Raw genomic sequence first — 25,007 nt, 5'->3', positions numbered from 1 at the left:
AGTTGTGCGGGCCGGGTTCGTTGGCTGCGGTGGTCGGGTCCCCTCCGGAGTGCCCCTGCCCCGGAGTCCCCAGTCCCCCGGCGGCCGGCAGCGCCATGCCGCACACGGTCACCCTGCACGGCCCCTCGCCCTGGGGGTTCCGGCTGGTGGGGGGCAAGGACTTCAGCACCCCGCTGACCATCTCCAGGGTGAGTGGACCGGGGCCCGGCCGGGAGGGGGGCTCGGACCGGAGTCGGGGACTCCCCCCCTCCGGCCCCTCCTGCCTCCCATCCTCCTTCCGCGCCACCCACATCCATCCTCCCTGGGGGGTCGGGGGAGGGGGCTGCTGCCGGGGCGAAGGGTTAGGGGCGTCCGGGACCCCTGCTACGAGCTTCCCCCCAACCTCCCTTCTGGGGGGTGCCCTGATACCCGGGGGGATCTTCTCTAGGGGCTGGGGGTCACTCCCAGCGGTACAATACAGGATTGTCCCCCCATCTCCCCCACCCGCTTCTCGGGGCTGCCCTAATACCTGGGGGGAATCTTCTTTAGGGGGCGGGGGTCACCCCCAGCAACACTTCAATAAGGGACTGTCCCTCCCAACTCTCTCCCCCCCTTCTCTGGGCTGCCCTAATACCTGGGGATGGGGAGGATCTTCTCTAGGGGCGGGGATCACCCCCATAGCACTTCAGGACACGACTGTCCCCCCCTTCTCGGGGTTGCCCTAATACCTGGGGGAGATCTTCTCTAGGGGTGGGGGTCACCCCCATAGCTCTTCAGGACACGACTGTCCCTCCCCCTCCCCCAACCCCCCCCGCTTCTCGGGGCTGCCCTAATACCTGCGGGGGGGGATCTTCTCTAGGGCTGGGGATCACCCCCATAGCACTTCAGGACACGACTGTCCCTTCATCCCCTTTCTGTGGCCTGCCCTGATGCCTGGGGGGGATCTTCTCTAGGGGTGAGGGCCCCCCCCCGCCCAACAGCACTTTAAGATACGACTATCCCCTCCACCCCCCTTCTGGGAGCTGCCCTGATACCTTGGGGGGATCTTCTCTAGGGGAGGGGGTTACCCCCAGCAGCACTTCAGGACATGACTGTGTCCACCTTTCTGTCGTCCGTTCCCCCCACGGTGTCCCTCTGATCAGTCTAACCTCTCCCCGGCCCCCTCCTCTCGTCCTGGAGGGCGGTGGGGAGAGGGCGAGGGGGTCCATTTCCCCCCTCATGGAGGGAGGCAGGTGGAGGGGGTCGCCTGGGGACCTCTGTCCCGACCCTCCGTCCAGCAGTCTTCCCGGTGTCCATCTCCGGGATGTCCCTCTGGGAATGGAGGGATCGCTAGGCTTGGCCAGGACCTGAGAGGGGGTCGGAGGAGCGCCCGAAAACTGTCGGGGGGCAATGCAGGGGGTCGCAGGGAGGGGCCTTCACTCCGAGATCCCCCCACACACTGTGAGCTCGCTGTGGACAGACGGTCTCTTTTTATTGCCGAATTGTACTTTCCCAAGCGCTTAGCACAGTAGTCTGCACACAGAAGCGCTCACTAAATACTATTAAATGAATACTTCGCTCCGAGATCCCCCCCCTCTCCTCTATACCGTGAGCTCATTGTGGGCAGGGATTGTCTATTGCTGAATTGTCCTTTCCCAAGCGCTTAGCACACTGCTCTGCACACAGAAGCGTTCGATAAATACGATTAAATGAATGCTTCGCTCCGAGATCCACCCCCTCCCCCGATAGACCGTGAGCTCCTTATGGGCAGGAATTCTCTCTTTCTATTGCTGTATTGTGTTTTCCCAAGCGCTCAGTACAGTGCTCTGCACACAGTAAGCGCTCAATAAATATGATTGAATGAATGAGATCGGGCTGCTAGAATGTCCGTCCGTTTTGGGAACGAGGGTCGGGATGCGATGGAGAGAGTGGGGAGGGGGAAAAACGACCCCCTCCTCCCGCCCCAGGAGCTTGAACTTTCCGGTCGGTGGGAGACTCTCGTCGCTGGCCAGGCTGGAACCTCCTAACCTGGCAAAAGGAAGGAGGGTCGGGACGCCTGGGTCCCTAGCGGCCCTAGGCCCCCGCGGGCGTGTGAGGGGTCTTTAAGTCGTTAAATGAGGAAAGGGCAAAGCGGAGCATCCCTTCCCTCGACCCTTCATCCCCAGCTTCTGGTCAGACTGGTTGACTGATTGATTGGACGGGCTAAGTGGTTCAGAGGGTGACATCTGGCCTAGATCGAGGGCATCTAGAGAAGAGCTGGTGTTATCGGTCAAGGTGGGGGGACGTGCCCGGGGTCTCCACCCTCTCATAAATCTGGCTTTCGAGTAGCAACGTGGCCTAGGGGATAGAAGGTCTGGGTTCTAATGTTTAAGACTGAGGTCTATCGGGGACTGGGTCCAACCGGATTTGCTGGCACCCACCTTAGCGCTTAGAGCAGTGCCTGACACATGCTAAGTGCTTAACAAATATCATAATGATTAATTTAACGGGGTTAAAAATATCCATATACAGCATGGGTTTCGTTCCCGGGGAGAAAACTGCTGTCCAGAAAACATAATGTCTGCCCTTTTAATAGCCCATTACATTGGATAACAACTTTCTCTTTTCTCTATCTAGTTTTACTTAGGGTGTACTTGAGTTTATAGATTTGAATCAGTTAAGGAATGTTACCTGGGAGAAAACCGGGCAGCTCTCTAAAAAAAAGTGTGCGATCTGGGGTGCTGGATTGACAGCCAGCGGGCCAGATAAGAGAGACTCATTAAGTGTCCTCGGGGGAGTTCCTTATCAAGTTGTGGAGTACTTAACAAGCGCTAACTTGGTGCCAAGCACCTTGCAAAGTGCTGAAAGAGATACAAGATAATCAGATCAGACACAACGAGCCCACCTGGGCCTCTCAATCTAAAAGGGATTAGAGAGCAGGTATTTTATCCCCTTTCACAGTTGAGGATACTGAAGCCTAGGGAGCAGCGTGGAGTAGTGGAAAGAGCACAGTCCTGGGAGTCAGAAGGTAATGGACTCTAATCCTGACTCTGCCACTTGTCTGCTGTGTGACCTTGGGCAAGTCACTTCACTTTTCTGGGCCTCAGTGATCTATCTGTAAAATGGGGATTGAGACTGTGAGCCTCACGTGGGACAGGGACTGTGATCAGCCCATTTTGCTTGTACCCATCCCAGTGCTTAGTTCAGTGCGTGGCACATATACAAATACGATAATAATAATAATTATTATTAAATGAGTTCATTAGTGCCTGAACTGGGCTTAGAAAGCAGGTCTGGTGACACGCAGCCAGCCTGCCCCAGCGTCTTTCCTTCTTATGAGCGGTTGGTGACTCAGGCAAGATCCCACACTCCCACTCAGTCCCTTTCCTGTGAACCCAGAAGGAATTTGCCGAATTGTACTTTCCAAGCGCTTAGTACAGTGCTTTGCAAACAGTAAGCACTCAATAACTATCGAACGAATGAATAAAGAGCCTGAGAAATTGACTGGTTTGGGAAAGTGGAACCCACCACCCGAGAAGGAGGGAGAAGGGCATCAGCTTTGAAAGAAATTGAAGTTTTTTGGGAAGTGTTATCTAAGTACTGGGTGATCATGTGTAAGGGCCAGGAGCAAAGGAAATCAATCAATCAATCAGTTGTATTTATTGAACAATTACTATGTGCAGAGTACTGTTCTCAGCACTTGGGAATGTGGAGAAGCAGTGTGGCTCAGTGGAAAGAGCACGGCTTTTGGAGTCAGAGGTCATGGATTCTAATCCCGGCTCCGCCACCTGTCAGCTGTGTGACTTTGGGCAAAACACTTGACTTCTTGGTGCCTCAGTTACTTCATCTGTAAAATGGGGATTAAGACTGTGAGCCTCACGTGGGACAACCTGATTACCCTGTATCTTCCCCAGCGTTTAGAACAGCATAGTAAGCGCTTAACAAATACCAATATTATTAGTATTATTATTACCAGACAACAAAATTAGCGGACACTTTCACTGCCTATAACCAGTTACCACTTTCAGAGAGAAATCGAGTTTTTAATGTCCTAGGCTGGGCAGTGCATTGTGTTAGCATTGTGATCAGAATGTCAGTGTAGTTTTGTTGACTATATTGACATCAGCTGTGCATACAGCATGGCCTAGTGGATAGAGCATGGGTCCGGGAGTCAGAAGGTCATGGGTTCTAATTCTGGCCCTGCCACTTGTCTGCTGTGTGACCATGGGCAAGTCATGTCACTTCTCTGTGCCTCAGTTACCTCATCTCTAAAATTCATTCATTCATTCAATAGTATTTATTGAGCGCTTACTATGTGCAGAGCACTGTACTAAGCGCTTGGGATGAACAAGTCGGCAACAGATAGAGACAGTTAAGGGACAGGGACTGTGTCTAACATGATTTGCTTGTATCTACTCCAGCACTTAGTACGGTGCCTGGCACAAAGTAAGTGCTTAACAAATACCATCATCATTATTATTATTTTGTATATATAGAATTGAATAGTTTTAAGCACGTACTCTGGGCCAAACTCTGTAACAAATACAAGAGAGTCAGATTGGATATAATCCCTGGCCCTCACAGAGCTCACACTTTTGTTTTTTAATAGTATTTAAATGCTTGCTATGTGCTAGATGCTGTACTAAGTGTGGGGTAGATAGTCCCACATGGGACTCACAGACTTAGTCCTCATTTTACAGATGATGTGATCAAGCGACAGAAAAGTTAAGTCACAGGCCCAAGGTGACACAGCAGACCCCAGATGGAGCAGAGATTAGAACCCAGGTCCTTCTAACTCTCAGGTGGTTGCTCTATCTACTATTTTGCTGATAAGGGAATTGAAGCCTAGGGACATTAAGCGACTTGCCCAAGGTCACAGAGCAGGGCAGGGGCAGAGCTGGGTCTCCTGATACTATTACTAAGGATGGTATTTGTTAAGCACTGTTCTACCGTCTGGGGGTAGGTACAAGTTAATCAGCTCAGACACAGCCCCTGTTCCACATGAAGCTCATCATGTAGGTAGGAGGGAAAACAGGCATTGAATCCTCATCTTACAGATGGGCAAAATGAGGTGTGGGGAAGTTAAATGACTTGCCCAAGTTGAGCCAGGAGGCAAGTGGCAAAGCCTGAATTAGAAACCAGACTACCAGGCCCAAGGTCTATCCATTTGGCCATACTGCTCCTGATGATGTCCTGCTCCTTGCTCCTTCCACTATTGAAGAAATCCTGTTGTTGCAAATGCCTCTTGAAGTCAGAGGCCTCAAATATTCAGTTGGCAATGTCAGATTCTCCTAATAGGACAGCTTTCAGGAAATAACTGTCACCTGTTTTGTAAACTGCTCTCTGCTTCCAAAATAAAAGGAATGAGGGATGGGTGTCTTGTCAGGTTGCTGAGTCTCAATCCTCTTCTGACTGGGGATTTGCTCTTTGCTCCGTGATGTCAAAATTCTGCAATTCTTGGAGGAGAGAGGGAAGCCCTTTGCTCTCGAATATGTAGTCATTTGACTTTCAGAACACGGAGGATAGAATGGTTCATAAAACTTTTGTAAGTATTACAAGCAAAAGCAGCTGCGAACCTGTACCATTTTCTTTTTCTTTAAGCAGAAGATTGTTCATCAAATGTGCACTTAGCAGCAGGAGTCACCATAGAAATAGGAAAATATCACAAAAGACACCATGCATATCCCTGCTTGTAACTGAGCCAAAAATGCATTTTGGAAATCTTTCGATATTTAACCTTGAGCTCGTATATTTTACTGGATACTTTTACGAATCTGATTTGTGACAATTAAACCATTAAGGTGAGAGGTAAACGATAGTTTGCAGCATGCTACTGATGAAGGGTGAGCAAAATAACACAGACATCTGTTAAATAAACATAAACTAGATATGCCCAGCGGGAAAATAATTGGCCTTTAGGCATCAACACATGTTTTGAGGAATTTAGCGAGTCTGCTAACTGGGGTTTCTCTCTTTCTTTCTGTTTTGATTCTTTTTATGTTTTTCATAAAAGAATCTCACATTAAAATGAGCTCTGGAGTGAGGATTTGATTCACCATCTTCCAGTCAGCTAGCAAAAGGAGTGGTGACCTCAAAAATACCAGACCTAGATTAAAAAACTCCCAAACTGTTATTTTCTACTGTTTGTATGGAATTTAAAAGTTTACTGTGGAATTTAAGAAACCCCAAGAGTCTGACTTTCAGTTAAGAAGTCTGACCTTCTTAAACCAAAAGTCAGGAACCCACTCTAATTTCTCATAAAAAAAAGTCTTTTCAAATGAGAGGTGATTGTTTAATGGAGATGACACCTGGTTTCTCTAAGCTTTTACCTTATGCAACTTGCATTGGGTGACGTGAATAACAAGCAATTAAATGCAGATCTGTTTTTTCAGATACCTACCAAAATAGGGCTGCAATGTCAAGCAAATTTCCTGCTTCTCTGTCCCATTACACACTCTTAATTGCCATTGCCCTCTAAAATTGACATGCAGTCTCCATGCACTTTGACCAGTCAGACAGAATATAAGCAGGAAAAGAAATCCACAATTGGTTAATGCACTGGAGAGTGCATTCTGTGGGTGGATTCTAGGGCAATATTTGAGAATTAAATTGTTACCCAGTGGCCATTGGATAGTTTAAACAGTACAGTACTAGTCTCTTTCCAAGAAAAGGGCTGAACACAGTGGAAGATTATACTGTGGTCTCTGGCAACTTTGTTTAGTTTACGGAACTCAAGCAATTTTTTTCTCCTTTAATCACGAGCCTGGGACTAATATATTATCCCAAAATGGTGTTTCGAATGCAGACGAACAGCCGGTATTTCAGTGAGGGGAGACCATTCGCGTGTGGCAAGTTAGTATTTGCTTTACAATGACTGTTGCTAGACTAAAAGAATAGGTTAGCAGCCTCCCTGAACCAGACAATTTACTAACAGTAATGGAATGTTGGGATCTGGCCTAACGTTGAGTTCTTCAAGGAGGAAGTGGGCCACAGAACCTGGGCAGCTGCCTCCAAGAGGCTTCAGACATTTCATAGCAAAAAGGCATTCTCTGATGCATTCTGTATCACTGACCAGTTCATTAAAACTTAGACTCAAATTCACCATCCTTTTATGGTGAGTTGGGAAAATGTGGACTGCAGTTCACAACTATGGACCAGGTCCATGCTTTTTAAAATAATAATAATAATAATAATAATAACTGTGGGGTTTGTAAAGTGCTTACTATATGGTTCCTGGAATACCAACTCCTTTGTATTGAACTCTCCCAAGCACTTAGTACAATGCTCTGCACACAGTAAACGCTCAGTAAATACCATTGATGATGAATATAGATGAGAAAAGTTAGGGATGCTAAGTGTCACATCCCTAAACCTTAGAATGGATGTTAAGAGGGGTGGCCATCATAGAAATCTTTCAAATATTTTGTTACTATAGACAGAGACTCCATATTGGACTAGATGGACTTTTTGTTTTACTTATTAATGGTGTTGCTTATGGTCCTATGTTCTCACATACCCTATTGTCACTAGATAGCAGGGATCCGTCATTCAGTGGCATTTATTGAGTGCTTACTATGTGCAGAGCTCTGTACTAAGTGCTTGGGAGAGTGCAATAAAACAGAATTAGTGGGCATGTTCCCTGCCCATAATGAGCTTAAAAACTATAGCGGGATGACTGGGGTTCCCAAAAGATGAAGCTTGACAATCAGGTGGACCCCCACAACCTTGCCCAAAATAGAGTTGTTGTTCAGTTTGAAGAGAAAGCTGCTGACAGTGAGATTGAAACCATGATGGTGAGTGGCACCCTGAAAGTTTCCCACACAATGCATCCCTGAAAATGTAGTTGAGCCCGATTTCTGACCCTTGCCATTTGGGGAGGACCCTTGGCATTTGGGGGCTCAGAGACCAAAAGTTAAGAGGGGAAAGACATGTCCTATGACCAGCAGGTCATGTGCTTTTTGCAGGAGTGGTGGTTTGCACTTAGCCATCCACATTTGTTCCGACTCAAGTGCCTTTCGAGATGGTGGAACACAACTGCACCCTTACCCATTTTGGAAGCTATATCAATCAATCATTTGCATTTATTGAGTGCTTACTGGGTGCATAGCACTGTACCAAGTACTTGGGGGATCTGGATGTGTTGCTCTGTTTATAGAGTGTGACACTGTGACTTGTGACACTTGTGACACTGCAAAAACTCGGGAAAAAGAAAAAGAAGAATAAAAAGGGACAGTAATAACAACCCAGTAAAGATTTGGCATCTGGATTTAGCATCTGGGGCCCTGCTTATCTGAAGAGTAGCTATAGAAGAAAAGGCAACTGCCCAATGTAATTGTGGTAGAGGCTGGTTTAGATGATTGAAAGCTTGGGTGACCAAACAGTGTTGGATTTGGGCATCTCAGATACAATTTATTTTGTTTGGTTACTCAAGTGCCTTCCCCCAAGCTGGTCTTGGTGCAGACAACTGGTTGATTTAGATAAGGTATTGGGAAACGCAACATCCATTTGGCCCTTTTTTTTTTTTTTTTTGGTCTTAAGGGCTTACCGGGTGCCAGGCAGATACAAGTTAATCAGATTGGACACAGTCTTTGTCCCACTTGGGGCTCACAGTCTTAATCCCCATTTTACAGATGAGGGAAATGAGGCACAGAGAAGTTAAGTGACTTGCCCAAAGTCATACAACTGACAAGTGGAGGAGCCAGGATTAGAACCCACCACCTCTGACTCCGAAGCCCGTGCTCTTTCCACTAAGCCATGCTGCTTCTCAATACAGCAGAATTAGCAGACATGTTCCCTGCCCATAAGGAGCTCACAGTCTAGAGAGGGAGACAGACATTAATTGAACTACAGAGCTCGTACTATGTACAGAACATTATATTAAGCACTTGGGAAAGTACAACAGCATTAGACATGATCCCTGCTCACAAGGAGTTTGTAACTCAGTGGGGAAGGCAGGTACTTTATAGATAGGAGGAAGTAATAGAGCACAGGTATGCACATAAGTGCTCTGGGGCTCCCTGTGAGAGGTTGAAATTCCACTCATCTGCTGTGAGGCCTTGGGCAAGTCACAACTTCTCTGTTCCTCAGTCACCTCATCTGTAAATCAATCAATCGTATTTACTGAGAACTTACTGTGTGCACTAGACTAAGTGCTTGGGAGATTACAATACAATAGTATAACAGACGCAAATGAGCATAAAATGAGGATCAAGATTGTGAGCCCCTTGTGGGACATGGACTATGTCCAACCTGATTTGCTAGTATCTACCCTGGTGCTTAGTTGAGTGCCTGGCCTATAGTAAGCATTTAACAAAATAAAATAAAAAGCCAAGTCCAGTTGGTATCTTCATACCTCAGTCTTCCCATTTACAGGATGTGGAGGACAAGCCAGAGCCATCCATCCTGCAGAGTAGCTTCCAGCTTCTGGATATGGAACTTTTAGCTCATTTGTCAACCACTCACTCTCCAATGGCTTCTTCCCCTCTGCCTTCAAACATGCCTATGTCTCCCCCATCCTAAAAACCCTCTCTCGACCCCACTTCCCCTTACAGTTATCGCCCTATCTCCCTCCTACCCTTCCTTTCTAAACTCCTAGAACGAGTCGTCTACACTCGCTGCCTTGAATTCCTCAACTCCAACCCTCCAATCTGGCTTCTGGCCCCTCTACCGAGACTGCTCTCTCAAAGGTCACCCAGGATCTCCTTCTTGACAAATCCAATGGCTCCTACACTATCCTAATCCTCCTCGACCTCTCAGCTGCCTCTGACACTGTCGACCACCCCCTTCTCCGCCACACTTTATCTCACCTTGGCTTCATGGACTCCGTCCTCTCCTTGTTCTCCTCTTATCTTTCTGGATGTTTATTCTCACGCAGGGCAGAGTTGTGGCTAGGCCTTGGGGGATCTCACCCTTCCAGCCGGCCCAGAGACGCTTCAACAGACCCATCAAATGGCTCCTCAATGGGATTACCCAGAAGCCAAGGGATGTAGAGGACATTTAGACTGTGAGCCCATCATTGGGCAGGGATTGTCTCTATCTGTTGCCGAATTATATATTCCAAATGCTTAGTACTGTGCTCTGCTCATAGTAAGCGCTCAATAAATACTATTGAATGGATGAATGAATGATCTTAATGGAATTGGGGGCTTGGGTTTTCATTCAGTTATATTTATTGAGCACTTACTGTGTGCAGAGCATCATACCAAGAGCTTGGGAGAGTACAGTATAATAATAAACAGACACATTCTCTGCCTTCAGTGAGCTTTAGGCTCAGCTCTGCCACTGGCCTTCATGTGACCTTGGACAAATCATTTTACCTCTTTGAGCCACCATTTCTTCATCTGTCAAAAGGGGATAAGATTCCTGCTCTCTCTACCTTTTAGACTGTGAGCACTTTGGAGGACAGGGTTTTTGTCTAATCTGATTATTTTATATTATTTTATCTAGCCCAGTGACTGGTGCAGAGTAAGCACTTTAGAAATGCCGTCATTATTATTATTATCATTCATGGATCTCACTCTTGGCCCTGGAATAATTCTTTCCATCCTGAGCATTTGACCACTCAGTAAATATACAAATTAAAAAAAGAAAACATTTGCAGTTAAATACCCTCCTCCCACTAAAATGTAGCAGAAAGATTTAGAATGAGATGAGATCGTCTCAGACAATACAGAAGAAAGTGGATTCCAGATTATTTTAATTAAAACCATTGTAAAAGTTTAGGCGAACCCCTCCTCCCACAATGTTATAAATCCAAATATTTTTTTCACATTTTCATAGCATCCTCCTCCCCTTTACACCCAGCAGGAAAAGTGGACAACGCAAATAAACAAAATATTTCTTTCAGCGGGACAGGTTTTTAAGAGATACTTACCACTCTTATTTCAAATAAACATGGACACATAAACGCAGTAGTCTATTTCTGATTGTTAGATATTTTCAAAAAAAATATTTACAGAAAAGATAGTGAAATCTTTCATATCTGGTTGAAAGGATAAGGAGGATGACCTGTATGAATCACTGAAGAGTCTGAATTGAAGTGATTTTTAAAAAATTGTGTTTCATTGCTGGAGGTCACTCTCTTAGCCGAAATGTAAGACGTTCAAAGTATATTTTTCAGGCGTTTTATAGCTTTGAGGTAAGGATGGAGAAGCCCCCGTCTCAGCTGGAAAATTGATGTTGGGGTGACAGGAGGGCAGCTGTGATTTCTCTCTCTCTGCACTCCTCTCCCTCTCTCTTTCTCTGTCCCTCTCTCTCTCATCCCAACTTCTTCATCTCCCCTCTCCTTTTCCTTTCCACGTTTAAATCCTCTCTAACCTCAAGGGGTTCAGGACTTCATGAAATGTGGAAACTAGGCACCAGATCCTGGCTTTTCTGACATTTTCTGCTGTCTTCCTCCTCTCTCACCTGCCATCATCTCGCTCTCTCACCTCCTCATCTTTTGGGCTGCCTCTTTGTTCACTCTGCCCCCATTTTCTATGGTCAGTTTCCAGTGTAAAAACTGTCAATGATCCTGCACAGTAGGCTGAATGATCACAAGCTCCCATTAATGGATATCTCTTCATGGGCCTTTAGTGTACAGTAACATTCAAAATTGCTGATCACAAAGAAAGTTATGGAGAGAAATCAATGAAAACTGGTGGGCTGTTTTCACTCTAGTTTCACTCTTTGTTAGAAATGGACTGTGTCGAACCCGATTAGTTAGGGAAGGCTTCTTGGAGGAGACATATGCCTTCAATAAGGCTTTGAAGGCAGGGAGAGGAATTGTTTGTTGGATTTGAGGAGGGAGGGTGTTCCAGGCCAGAAGGAGGATATGGGTGAGAGGTCAGCGTTGATATAGATGAGATTGAGGTTCAGTGAGAAGGTTAGCATTAGAAGAATGAAGTGAGCGGGCTGGGTTGTAGTAAGAGAGTAGCAAGGTGAGGTAGGAGGGAGCAAGGTGATTGAGTGCCCCAGTGATAACTGGGGTGTTAACTAGGGCGATCACTTCTCCTATAACTTCAAAGCAGTAGGACTCAGCATTGAGGCAAGATGGAGTGGGGCTGGCTGCTTAAAATAAAAATTCCTTACATGGAGCATTAGGTGCTAAATTCATTCCAGACAGGGGACAGACCAGCTGGGCATTGGACAAATGGCCACCATGCAGCTGACTTCAAAACCTTATTGAAGGCACATATCCTCCCAAGAAGCCTTCCCTGAATAAGCCCTCCTTTCTTCTTCTCCCTTTCCCTTTGCTAACCCTGACTTGCTCCCCTCATTCATCCCTCCCATCCCAACCCCACAACAGTTATGTACATATCTGTAATTTATATATGTTAATGTCTGTCACTCCCTCTAGATTGCAAGCTCTTTGTGGGCAGGAAACGTGTTTGTTTATTGTTGTAATGTACTCTCTCAAGGCCTTAGGTCAGTGCTCTGCCACATAGTAAGCAATCAGTAAATATGATTGAATGAATGACAGACGTAGGGTAGTAAAACTCTGGGCATTGGAAAACTGTATGCATCCTATCTTGTTCAAATGTTTGTGCTCACTGGCTGTTTTCTTCCAAACCCCTCTAAGCCTTCATTTTGGAGGAGCACTGAGGTCAGGAACCAGGAATTTAAAGGCAGTGACTTGCTGGGAAGACAGTGGGAGTACCCTGGGACACTCACTCCCATTTCCACCACTGGTTACAACTCTATCTGTCCTCCAAAATGGCGGACATGGACAATGGCCTTAGCTTTTACCAACAACCAATGCTATTTATTGAGAGTTTACTCTGTGCAGAGCACTTGTAATGTTGGTATTTGTTAAGCGCTTACTATGTGCCAAGCACTGTTCTAAGCGCTGGGGTAGACACAGGGGAATCAGGTTGTCCCACATGGGGCGCACAGTCTTAATCCCCATTTTACAGATGAGGTAACTGAGGCACCGCGAAGTTAAGTGACTTGCCCAAAGTCACACAGCTGACAAGTGGCCGAGCCGGGATTTGAACCCATGACCTCTGACTCTAAAGCCCATGCTCTTTCCACTGAGCCATGCTGCTTCTCTACTAAGCCCTTGGAAGAGTACATTATGACAGTTGGTAGACACATTGCCTGCCCACTGAGATCAGCAGAAAACCATGTTCCTGGCTCTCCAAGGTTAATGTCGGCCACTGAAGCCAAAGCGCAGTTGCTGCTGACCAAAATGAGGCCAAGGGAAACAGCCCCCAGTCTTTAATGACCCCTCTTGCTGTGCCATCGGAGTCTGGATCTTACTGAGTGGAGTCCCTGAGCCTCAGGAAATAAACTTTTGCAGCTTGTGAGGGGGTTCAGAGAGGAATGCTTGGCTTTGAAAGCCTCCCTGACGCTGATGAATTTCCTGACTTGAACATTTTGATTTGCCTTGGGCCCTGGGGCACATTCTTAACTCACTATTTCATAGACTACCTCAGGACTTTTCTGACTCCCCACAGAGGCGTTTACATTAGATTAGAGTAAGGCTAAATATACTGCAGAGTGGTGTGTGTACCAACTCAATTACATTGTACAATCCCAAGTACTTAGTACTGTGCTATGCACGCTCTAAGCACTCAAATACCAGCAGCAGCCTGGCCTAGTGGATAGAGCATGGACCTGGGAGTCAGAAGGACCTGGGTTATAATTCCTGTTCCGCTACTTGTTTGTATGACTTTGGGGCAATCACTTCACTTCTCTGTGCCTCAGTTACCTCATGTGTAACGTGGGTAACATGTGGGACTGGGACTTGTCCACCCTGTATCTACACGAGGGCTTAGAGCAGTGCTTGGGACATAGTGCCTAACAAGTACTGTTATTATTATTGTTATTACCATCACTGATTGATTGACTGAGTGTCAGAACCACGATTCTGTCCGACTCCCACTGGACTAGTTGAGCAAAAAGCCCATGGGAAAGGGGCAGAGGGTACAAAAGGATAGTGGTCCTAACATTTTCAAGAAGAACAAAATGACCCCTTTGAGCAGCCCACCTGATTAACTGAAACCTACCTCAGTGCATAGAGCAGTGCTTGACACATAGTAAGTGCTTTACAAATCTCATTATTGTGAGACAAGGAGACAATCGTACAGTTTAAATAGAAGTGGGGAGGAGAGGAGGAAAGAAAAAGACGGGGTGAATAGCAACCGAGGGTGGGAAAGAAAGGAAAGAGAGAGAAGAAAAAATAGATTTCTGTGTCACTGGGAAAGGGGGCAGGGAGGTAGCAGAGTGGCAAAATATTGAGTGCCTGTTGGAGTTGGGTCTCACTTGCCCCTGCCGTCACTGCTTCAGGCCTGACCCATGACTAGGGTGCTTGTCCTTTTGACTGTAAGCTTGTTGTGGACAGGGAATTTGTCTTTTTATTATATTGTACTCTCCCAAGTGCTTAATATAGTGCTCTGCACACAGTAAGCGCTCAATAAATATGATTGACTGACTCCTGTGACTGCAGGGACTGCAGAAATGTGGTATCTTGTGGAAGGGCTGCTCTGATCCCCTGCTCCTGGGATTCCCTGCCTGGTTGCAGTTCAGGATGTCAGGATACCTGGTGTCTGTGGGACGATTGGGTGTTCCCCTTCCCTGCCTGACTCACCTGTTTGCCTCAGGATGGCAGTTGCTTGCGCACGTGCAGCTCTGGCTTGCCTTGCCTTCCACTGAGGATGATGGGAGTCACCAGGTCAGGTGGGCTGCATCCTGCTGGAGGAGGGCTGGGAGTGGAGCTGCCATCTTGACTCTGCCTTGGACCTTATTCAGCTCAATAGGAAAGTGTGGGCTGGCTAATTCTGTGGAATGGGCACCTCTAGCTGACAGTCATTCCTGGTACCCAGAAGAATCAGATGTCATCATCATCAATGCTATTTATTGAGCGCCCCCCAGTAATATGGGGGGCATCCTCAAGGAGCTAAGCCAGAACTCCTGGGTAGCCACTCTGGCTTGGTATAGCCCCAAGGAGTTACCTCTGGACTGACTCGTTCCTCATCTGGATGCTTCCCTCCCTTCTTCTCCCCTTCTCCTCCCTGCCTTCCTCTTCCTTTCAGTGAATTTAGATGAGCTCAGAGCTGGAAGGATAGGGGTGCAGGGAGGCAGAAGCATCATTCCAATCCCACCCACCCATATCCCCACATCCATTTCAGGACCCCGAGGCCACAGCATATCTGAGGGACCACCACTCTCCCCATCTTCAGAGCCCTACTAAAATCACATCTCCTCCAAGAGGCCTTCCCTAACTAATCTCTTTCACACCATCCTTTTTGCCCTTCCATCTGCATCACCAGTGCATGTGGGTCTGTATCCCTCAAGCACTTTGATATTCACCTCACCCCCAGCTTCACAACATTTCCATACAAATCCTTCTACTCTACTGCTTCCCCTACCTGTAATTTATTTTAATGTATGTTTCCCCACTATCAATCAATGGTATTTGATGAGTTCTTAGTGTGTGCAGAGCACTGTACTAATAGAGTATAGTACAACAGAGTATACAGAAAGTGTAATACAATAGAGTTGGTAGGCCCCTTCCCTGCCTCTTGACTGTAAGCTCCTCAAGGGCAAAGATCATGTCTACAACACTATTGTATTATATGGTCAGTGTTCACACCATTGATTGACTGATAGGTTTGATCATTTATTCAATCGTATTTGTTGAATGCTTACTGTGTGCCGAACACCGTACTAAACACTTGGAATGTACAATTCAGCCCATCCTGCCCATCCCGGCCGTCCTGAGATTCCCAAGACCATTGGCCTAGTGGAAAGTGCACCAGCTTGGAACTCAGCTCTGCCACTTGTCTGCTCTTGTGACCTTGGGCAAGTCGCTTACATTCTCTCTGCTTGTTTCCTCCTCTGTACGTTGATCAATCAGTGGTCTTTATTGAGCATTTACTGTGTGCAGAGCACTGTTCTAAATATTTGGGAGAATACAATGGGGATTCAATTAGCCTATTCTCCCTCCTATTTAGACTGTGAGCCCCATGGAGGCAGGGACTGTGTCTAATCTGATTAACTTGTATCTACTCCACTGTTTAGACTAGTGGTTGACCCATAGTAAGAGCTTAAGCAATGATAATAATAATTATAACAAAAATAATAATTGTTGGATTCAGGAGGCCAGGCCAGGGCTGCCGGGAATAGCTAACTGGCTTGCAGTGGGTCATGGAGTGGACTGGGACACGCTAGAGTCTCTAGGTATCCGTAGGGTGGGTTGAGGGTAAAGTCCAGAGTGGAATTTTCTTCCACCACAAGGTAAGTTTGCCTCCTGTTCCTTCCTGAAGGGGAACAATTAGAGCCCCCTTAAGTATTTCAGTTCAATTAGTTCGAGGTCAAGGGGCAGAATTTGGATCATCTCGCTACCTGGAATGGGTCTGGGGACAACCTTGACTCTCCTTCATATGTCAGCTTCCTGCCGACTGGCAGATGAGGTGGACTTTAATTTCTTTTCAAGAAGCAGATTGGGCTATGTCTGTATGAGCCCATTTGAATTCTGTTCCTGATTTTCAATTTTTGTGGGTGGTGAAGGAATGTGAGGATTAATTTTAAATGTCCACCTGAGGAGGCTGGGGGCATTGGGTTAATGACCTGGCAAAATGTGGGGAGAAGCACCCCAGAACTGAAGTTGAACACAAGGGTGACTGTATTGAATGACAATTTGGATTTCCTGCATATTCATTTTTGTAAACCATGCTCTTTTTGCTATTCATAGGATGTTTACTTCAGAAAACAAATTGTGCTGTTTCTTGTGGATGCTAATTTCAAGTAAATTGACTTAGACAGGGACTTTTACAGAAATTTTGGTTTGGGTACATTGCCAGTTTAAAAGGAAGGGTTTCAGGTTTTCCAACATAGCTGTGAGTTAAATCTTGAAAATCGTTTGTTTTCCATGTAGCACGCACTCCACCAACGATGATATTTTTGGAGCACTAGGGTATAAGGCTGTACAGGGAATTACCAAAGGAAAATCCCACCCTCTGTCCTGTGTTTGTGACCGGGTTGGAAAACAAAAAGAAACAGTTCGTTCAACTAAGAGTCAATTGCACCAGATTGTACCTGAACACCGTGGGGGTGACACAGTCGCTTTCTTTGGGTCCACATTCAACAGACTGGTTTGGGGAAGAGTAAATAACAGGGTACATTGCAAACCTCTTGGATTAGGAGAGCCTTTTGATTTACAAAAACAAGAAAGGCCAACAGGAAGGGGGGGAATTGAGTAGCTCCTTGAAGGAGCATGTGCCTGTAAGGGGTATAAAGAGAAGTTACTAGAGGTGAAGCTCCTTGGGGACAGGGAGTGTGTTTTGGGCTTTTTTATGGTATTTGTTAAGTGTTTACTATGTGTCAAGCACTGTTTTAAGCCCAGGATAGACATCAATCAAGTTGGACACAGTTCCTGTCCCACATGGGACTCACAGTCTCAGTAGGAGAGAGAACAGGTTACTGAATCCCCATTCTACGGTAGAGGAAACAGAGGCACAGAGAAGTTAAGTGATTTGCCAAGGATCACCCAGCAAACAGGTCATTCAATCGTATTTATTGAGTGCTTTCTATGTGCAGAGCACAGTATTAAGCGCTTGGAATATACAATTTGGCATCAGATAAAGACAATCCCTGCCCAACAATGGGCTCAGTGTAAACACGGGCTCACAGTCTAAACTCAGAAGAGAGTCAGAAGGACCTGGGTTCTAATCCTGGCTCTGCCACTTGTCTGTAGTGTGACCTTGAGCAAGGCATCTAACTTTTCTCTGCCTTAGTTACCTCATCTGTAAAATGATTATTAAGGCTGTGAGCCGAATGTGGGACATGGACTGCATCCAATCTGAGTAGGTTGAATTTCCCCAGTGCTTAGTACAGTGGCTGATACATAGTAAGTGTTTAACAAATACTAATTTTTAAAAAATTGCAAGTGGCAGAGCCAGTTTTAGAATCCAGGTCCTCTGACTTCCAGGTCTGTGCTCTTTCCACCAGGCCGTAGGCTGCTGTTTAAACTTTCCCGAGTGCATTGCCTGATCTTGGTCATGTCACTTAACTGCTCTGTGCCTCAGTTATCTCATCTGTAAAATGAGGATTAATACTGTGAGTCTACATGGGACATGAATGGAGTCCAGTTGATTAGCTTGTATCTACCCCAGTGCTCAGTTCAGTGTTTGGCACATAGTAAGCTCATGTCCATAGTAAGCATAGTAACAAATGCAGCACAAAAAAAGCAGGAGCTCAATAAATACCTCTACCATTCATTCATTCAATCATATTTATTGAACACTTACTGTGTGCAGAGCACTGTACTAAGCACTTGGAATGTACAATTCGGCAACAGATAGAGACAATCCTTACCCAACAGTGGGCTCACAATCTGAAAGGGGAGTCAGAAAACAAAGCAAAACAGGTAGTCAGGCATAAGTACCATCAAGATAAATAGAATCATATATACATATCATTAATAATATAGAGTAATAAATAATACATACAAATATACACAAATGCTGTGGGGAGGGGAAAGGGGGTAGAGGGGGAATAGGGAGGGGAGGAGGAACAGAGGGAAAGGGAGGGCTCAGTCTGGGAAGGCCTCCTGGAGAAGGTGAGCTCTCAGTAGGGCTTTGAAGAGGGGAAGAGAATTAGTTTGGGGGTTGTGAGGAGGGAGGGCATTCCAGGTCAGTGGTAGATCATGGACCAGGGGTTGACAGTGGGAGAGGCGAGAATGAGGCACCATGAGGAGGTTAGCGGCTGAGGAGTGGAGTGTACGGGGTGGGCAGTAGAAAGAGAGAAGGGAGGTGAGGTAGGAGGGTGCAAGGTGATGGAGAGCTTTGAAGCCAAGAGTGAGGAGTTTTTGTTTTGTGCCGAGGTTGATGGGCAACACTGGAGGTTTTTGAGGAGGGGAGTGACATGCCCAGAGCAGAGTAGAAAGATAATCTGGGGAGAGACAGGAGGATGGGAGATCAGAGAGGAGGCTGATGCAATAATCCAGTTGGGATATTATGAGAGCTACCACTACCACAATTATTATTACCATCACCTCAGGACACTTTTGGTAGCTCCAAAAGGTTGGGGTATTCCTGTTTCAGAAAACAAGTTTTTCCCACACTTGAGCACTAGCAAATGACTGTATCTTATTTCTCATGGGGAGGTGGAGGCTGGAGGAGACTCCCAAATTACCCATGGCCCGATGTCAGAATTAGGGCCTCGGGCCCTCCTGAATGCTGGCTTCAGATCCCTTTTCTTTTGGAGAGGTTTTTCTAGTTCACATGATAAATATTGGGGGTTAATAAAGGCACAGGTTGTACCAATTTAGATCTTTGAGGTAAATTTTCTTCAGAGAAACTGATGGATCATGTGGTTGTTGATTAGACAAAAATTTCACATGAGAAGCAGTGTGGCTTAGTGGAAATCAATATATTTGATTCAAGAATAATGATAGTTATTGAACAACTTAGCGTGCGCAGAGCTCCATACTAAGCACTTGTGAGAGTACAACACAACAGAGTTGTCCCTGCCCATAGGGAGTCTAGAAATTGATGCCGCTTAACTCCAGTGCCTGGACCGTAGATGGGGGTCAATAAGCATTATCCACTATTGATTAGAACCCTCTCCTACATCATTACTTCCCTCTGCCCTTGGGAGGGAACAAGAAAGGATCTGAGAAATTCATTTCTTTCTACCCCATGAAACTCTCAGTCCCTCTTCCCTGCAGCAGTGTGGTTTCAAGCCTTGGTTTCAGAGATAAAGGACATTTGCACTAAACGATGTGGGAAATCACTGGTTGGTTATCACCATAAAGCCACTTGGACGCCAAGGTCTAAAGGCAGGGCATTCTGCCACTGACTTCCGCAGGCTCCTTAATTGCTGCCGTCTCTTGAACGAGGAACAGAGAGCCATCTGCTTTAGTGGTGGTGGAAGTGAGTATTGAGAGAGAGGCCTTTTTAAGAAGAGTTCTGTTTACTGTCTGATTTTTTTTCCTTCCTTTTCTCTTTTCTGAGTTGTTTTCTTCAATAACTGTGGTTTAATGAAACAAAAGCACTTGAGCTTTCAGCAGTTTGGCCTGTCACCCCAGGTAGGGACTCAGAAGATCCAAAGAAAGCATGGCCTAGCGTTCGGCAGCTCTGCTGGAATTCCCTCAAACTCTGGGTAGGTTAGCAGTGGGAGATTCTGGTGGAAAGTCCTGCAGCCCAAGACATATCACAGAGAAGCTTCCTGCCCTGGCCCAGGAGCAGGTTTGGAAGGTTGAAATCAATTGTATTTTTATTGAGCATTTACTGCACTAAGCACTTCAGAGAGTACAATACAACATTGTTGGTAGACACCTTTCCTGCCCACAAGGAGCTTACAGTCTAAAGGTGGAGGATATTAATAAATTATATATATGCGAAAAAAAAATAATGTTGGTATTTGTTAAGCGCTTACTTTGTGCAGAGCACTGTTCTAAGCACTGGGGTGGACACAAGGGAATCAGGTTGTCCCACAGTCTTAATCCCCATTTTACAGATGAGGTAACTGAGGCACAGAGAAGTTGTTAATATATATATGCACTGTGGTGCTGAGGGAGGGGTAAATAAAGTGTGTAAATCAAGTGCAAGGGTGAGGCAGAAGGGAGTGGGAGAAGAGGAAATGAGAGCTCAGTTGGGGAAGGCCTCTTGGAAGAGATCTGATTTTAATAAGACTTTGAAAGTGGGGAGAATGATCATCTTTCAGATATGATGAGGAAGGGGGTTTCAGGCTGGAGACAGGACATGGGCAAGAGATCAGGAGTGAGATAGACGAGATGAGGTACAGTGAGTAGGTTGGCATTAGGTGTCCGTCCTGTTGTTGTTCACCAGACCTTGTTTTTGAGGGTCTGAAGGACCAGGGCACAATTGCTTGGACCTGACAGAGCCTTAGTTGAGGCTGGTGCCCAAGCAGACCCATGTTTTCAGTGAACCTCACACCATGCAGTCTGTAGTTCAGCTAGAGAGGAAACTACCTGAAGGCCCTCTCCCCATCTATACTTGTCCGCTTCCCTTTCTCTAGATCAGAGTGGTCAGGAGAGGAGTTAAGACCCTTTAAATTACCCACTGGTGGCATGATATGCCCCTTCTTTCCAGAAGGAAAGTAGATGGTCAAGGTGGGTGAGCCGAGCTGAAAATTCAGATAGAGAAGCAGCATGGTGCAGTGGATAGATCATGGGCTTGGAAGTCAGAAAGTCATGGTTTTTAATCCTGGCTCTGTCACTTGTCTGCTGTGGCACCTTGGGCAAGTTGCTTCACTTCTCTGGGCCTCAGTTACCTCATCTGTAAAATGGTGATTGAGACCGTGAGCCCCACATGGGACAGTCCCAAGCACTTAGTACACTGCTCTGCGCATAGTAAGAGCTCAATAAATATGATTGAATGAACGAAAAAGACTCTGTCCAACCCGATTTGCTTGTATCCACCCCAGCGCTTAGTACAGTGCCTGACACATAGTAAATGCTTAACTAATACCACAATTATTATTGCTGACTGCCTTGGACCCTGCCTTCTCAGTGAACCCCACTTTCAGAAAAAAATGTTCTGCTGGCCTCCACTGTTCTGATTTTATGTGCTTGCATACAAACTGTTTCTTCTGACCAAGAGGTGTTGTATCCCTGCAGGCTTTTGTGTTTGATCACGTGTTCCCTAATTCCCTTCAATGTCCTAGCTGAAAAGCACAGTGAAGACACATTTTACAGCAGCACTGAGTGTATTGAAAGAAGACTGTAGAAATCAATTACGATCATTATGATATAATTAATCCCTGGGTGTTCCAGAAACATTTTTTTTGATATTTGTAAATCGCTTGCTACATGTCAAACACGGTTGCAAGTCCTGGGATAGATACAAGTTAATTAGTTCAGACACAGTCCCCATTCCACATGGGGCTTACAGTCTAAGTAGGAGGTAAAACAGGGATCCCAATTTTACAATTGAAGAAACTGAGGCACAGTGATGTGACTTGTCCAAAGTCATACAACAAGCAATTGGGAGACCTGGGATTAAAACCCAGGTCCTTCTGACTCCCCGGCCCGTGCTTTTTCCACTAGGTCATCCTATTTCTTGACTTTGCGAATTACGCTAGCAACCTGATTTCTCAGTCAAGTGACGCCTTGAAAGGTTAAGGAGAAAGTTTCACTTCAACTGCTCACATCTGGATCATGGATAGCAACATAGGGAACTACGTAGAAACAAGAAGTCTAGACCTGCTGTTGGCAGTAGAAAGAGCACTGCTCTAGGAATCAGGAGGCTTGGGTTCTGCTCTCAGAAGTGCTTAGTATAGTGTTCTGCACACATTAAGCATTAAATAAATGCCATTGTTGATGCCTGCAGCTGACTAATATGGGTGAAGACTGCTCATCAATAAGTGAATGGTGTTGAGTGCTTACTATGTACAGAGTAAGTGCTTGGGAGAGTACAGCAGAATAAGCAGACACATTTCCTGCCCATAATGAGCTTACAGTCTAGAGGGTACTTTGAAGACCAGACTGTACCCTTGCCTGTCTCCTTGCATATTCCACACTGTGCCCCAGCAGGTCTGTGCCTGGCAGAGATGACACAGTGTGAGTGTTGCTGCTCAAACCGCCATCACTAATCAATCAGTTATGATTAATCAGCATGGCTTAGTGGATAGAGCATGTCTGGGAGTCAGAAGGACCTGGGTTAAATAATAGTAAAATAATTATTGTATTTAAGTGCTTACTATGTTCCAGACACTGGGGTGGATTCAGCAAATTGGGTTGGACACAGTTCCTGTCCCAAGTAGGGCTCACAGTCTCGATCCCTATTTTACAGATGAGGTAACGGAGGCACAGAGAAGTGAAATGACTTGCCCAAGGTCCCACAGTACACAAGTTGCAGAGCCAGGATTAGAACCCATGGCCTTCTAATTCCCAGCCCTGTGCTCTGTCCACTACAGCAGCACTGCTTAGTGCTAGACCTAGACCTGGCTCTGCCACTTGCCTGCTTTGTGACTTCGGGCAAGTTACTTAACTTCTCTGTACTTCAGTTAGCTCTACTGTAAAATGGGGATTAAGAATATAAGCCCCATGTGGGACATGGACTGTGTCCAATTTGATTAGCTTAGATCCATCCCAGCGCTTAGAACAGTGCCTGGAACATAAAAAACACTTAACACTTAACTGTGGGTGGAAGATTGTACTAAGCGCTTGGGAGAGTACAATATAACAGCTAATAGACATGTTCCTGCCCACAAAGAGGTTATAATCCAGAATTGATCACTTATTATTAATAATATTAGTGGTACTTGTTCAGCTAAGAGTGCATTCTGTGCCAAGCACTGTTCTGAGCACCAAGGTAGATATAAAATAATAAGGTTGAACACAGTTCCTGTCTCACAAGGGGTTCCTGGTCTAGTGAGAGGGAAAACAGACATTTCATCCCCCTTTTTCAGATGAAGAAACTGAGGCACAATGAAGTAAGTGACTTGCCCAAGTTCACACAGTAGGCAGGTGGCAGAGCCAGGATTAGAACCTAGATCCCCTGACTCCTAGGCCCATGCTCTTGCCACTAAATATTGCTAATTCCTTGGTACTTATTCTTGGTCTTGCAGGACTGAGGCTCATTTGCTCTTCCTGGTGGGAAATGCCATCATCATCACTTATGTCCAAGCTGCCCTGAGCTTACAATCTGTATTGAAAGAAACCCTTAAATATCATTAAGTTTCTCCTTGACTTTCTAAGGTAATGCTCTAAGAATTGCTCTATTGGGTTTTTACAGCATTTTCTAAATATCAGCTTAGTGATGTAATATGATGGACTCCATTTAATTCTTAGGTTATCACTTTCATCACAAAGTCGCTGGAAGAATATGTTCTTGATTTTCAAATTCCAAAGGATGGAATGACCCTTTCTGATCCTTTGCCCATATAGTGGATAGAGCACTGGCCTGGAAGTCAGATAATCATGGGTTCTGATCCCAGCTTTGCCACTTTTCTGCTCTGTGACCTTGGGTAAGTCCCTTCACTTCTCTGGGCCTCAGTTACCTCAGCTGTAAAATAGGGATTCATTTGTTCATTCAATCATATTTATTAAGCATTAACTATGTGCAGAGCACTTTACTAAGTGCTTGGACTGTACAGTTTGGCAACAGATAGAGACAATCCCTGCCCAACAACGGGCTCACAGTCTAAATGGGGGAGACAGACAATAAAACAAAACAGAACAAAACAAAACAAGTAGTTTGGGATTGAGACTAAGGGCCCCAAGTGGGACAGGGACTGTATCGAACCTGATTTACTTGTATCCATCACAGCACTTAGTACAGTGCCTGGCACATAGTAAGTGCTTAACAAATTCCATAATTATTACAGAAGACTGATGATGAAACAAATCATAATCCCCATACTCCAGTTCTGGATTGGGCCATTTGGAGAAGGAGAGAGATGTTGTCATCCTACCCTGCCCTACATTTAGCACTTTCTTCTGTCTGTATCTAAGCCACGTACATTCCCTTCTTCAGAATTCATTCCTGCTTTACTGGTTACCTCCCCTGTCTCCTATGTATTCTCTACAGTTCACTTAAATTTTACTTTGAAGTTTGGGGGAAAGGCCTTTGGGAGGAAAACAAGTTTGGCCAGAAACTATCTTCCAGGCAAGGAGGCCGGCACCGATGTGGGCTTTGGAAGGTTGTATGCGTTTTTCGGTCTCCAGTTCAAGCTCTTAGACATTTATTGCAACATCCTATGATGATCCAGATATAAGGAATGTGAAAAAAAATACATTTTGCTTCCCCTGGAAGGAGAGCAAAAGATTAATTCTGAAGTGAGTGTGTTCGATTTGCCTGGGATTTTCTGCTTGCACAAACATCAAAGAATTACCCGATAACTCAGTCCCATAAACCGTGAGTCCCATGTGGAACAAGGATTGTCTCTAATCTGATTATATTTTAACCACCCTAGTGCTTGGCACCTAGTATGTGCTTAGTAAGGGGACCCTGGAGACAAACCCTCAAACCTCACTTTGTGGGGAAGGGGGCTGGGAGGAGATGCTTGCTTAGAGTACCTTGAGTGTGTGAATAGTGCTCTATCCACTATACGTATGGATGTGGGCAAAAGATCAAAAAGGGTCATTCCATCCCTTGGAATTTGAAAATCAAGAACATATT

General features: G+C 45.7%; 1 protein-coding gene across 1 annotated transcript in view; it reads left to right on the top strand.

The window, feature by feature from the left end:
* Position 1: 1 nt before the first annotated feature.
* PDLIM4 (PDZ and LIM domain 4) overlaps positions 2–25,007 on the top strand; it is a 142,315-nt gene continuing 117,309 nt past the window's right edge. The window contains exon 1 of the mRNA XM_029050829.2: positions 2–188. Within this exon, the coding sequence (XP_028906662.1) occupies positions 96–188 (93 nt within the window). The 5' untranslated portion in view covers positions 2–95. The remainder of the gene's footprint in view (positions 189–25,007) is intronic.

Source organism: Ornithorhynchus anatinus, chromosome X1, assembly GCF_004115215.2.
Source record: "Ornithorhynchus anatinus isolate Pmale09 chromosome X1, mOrnAna1.pri.v4, whole genome shotgun sequence".
Taxonomy (NCBI): domain Eukaryota; kingdom Metazoa; phylum Chordata; class Mammalia; order Monotremata; family Ornithorhynchidae; genus Ornithorhynchus; species Ornithorhynchus anatinus.
Note: the sequence above shows the minus strand (reverse complement) of the source record. Positions and strands in the feature narration are given on the sequence as shown.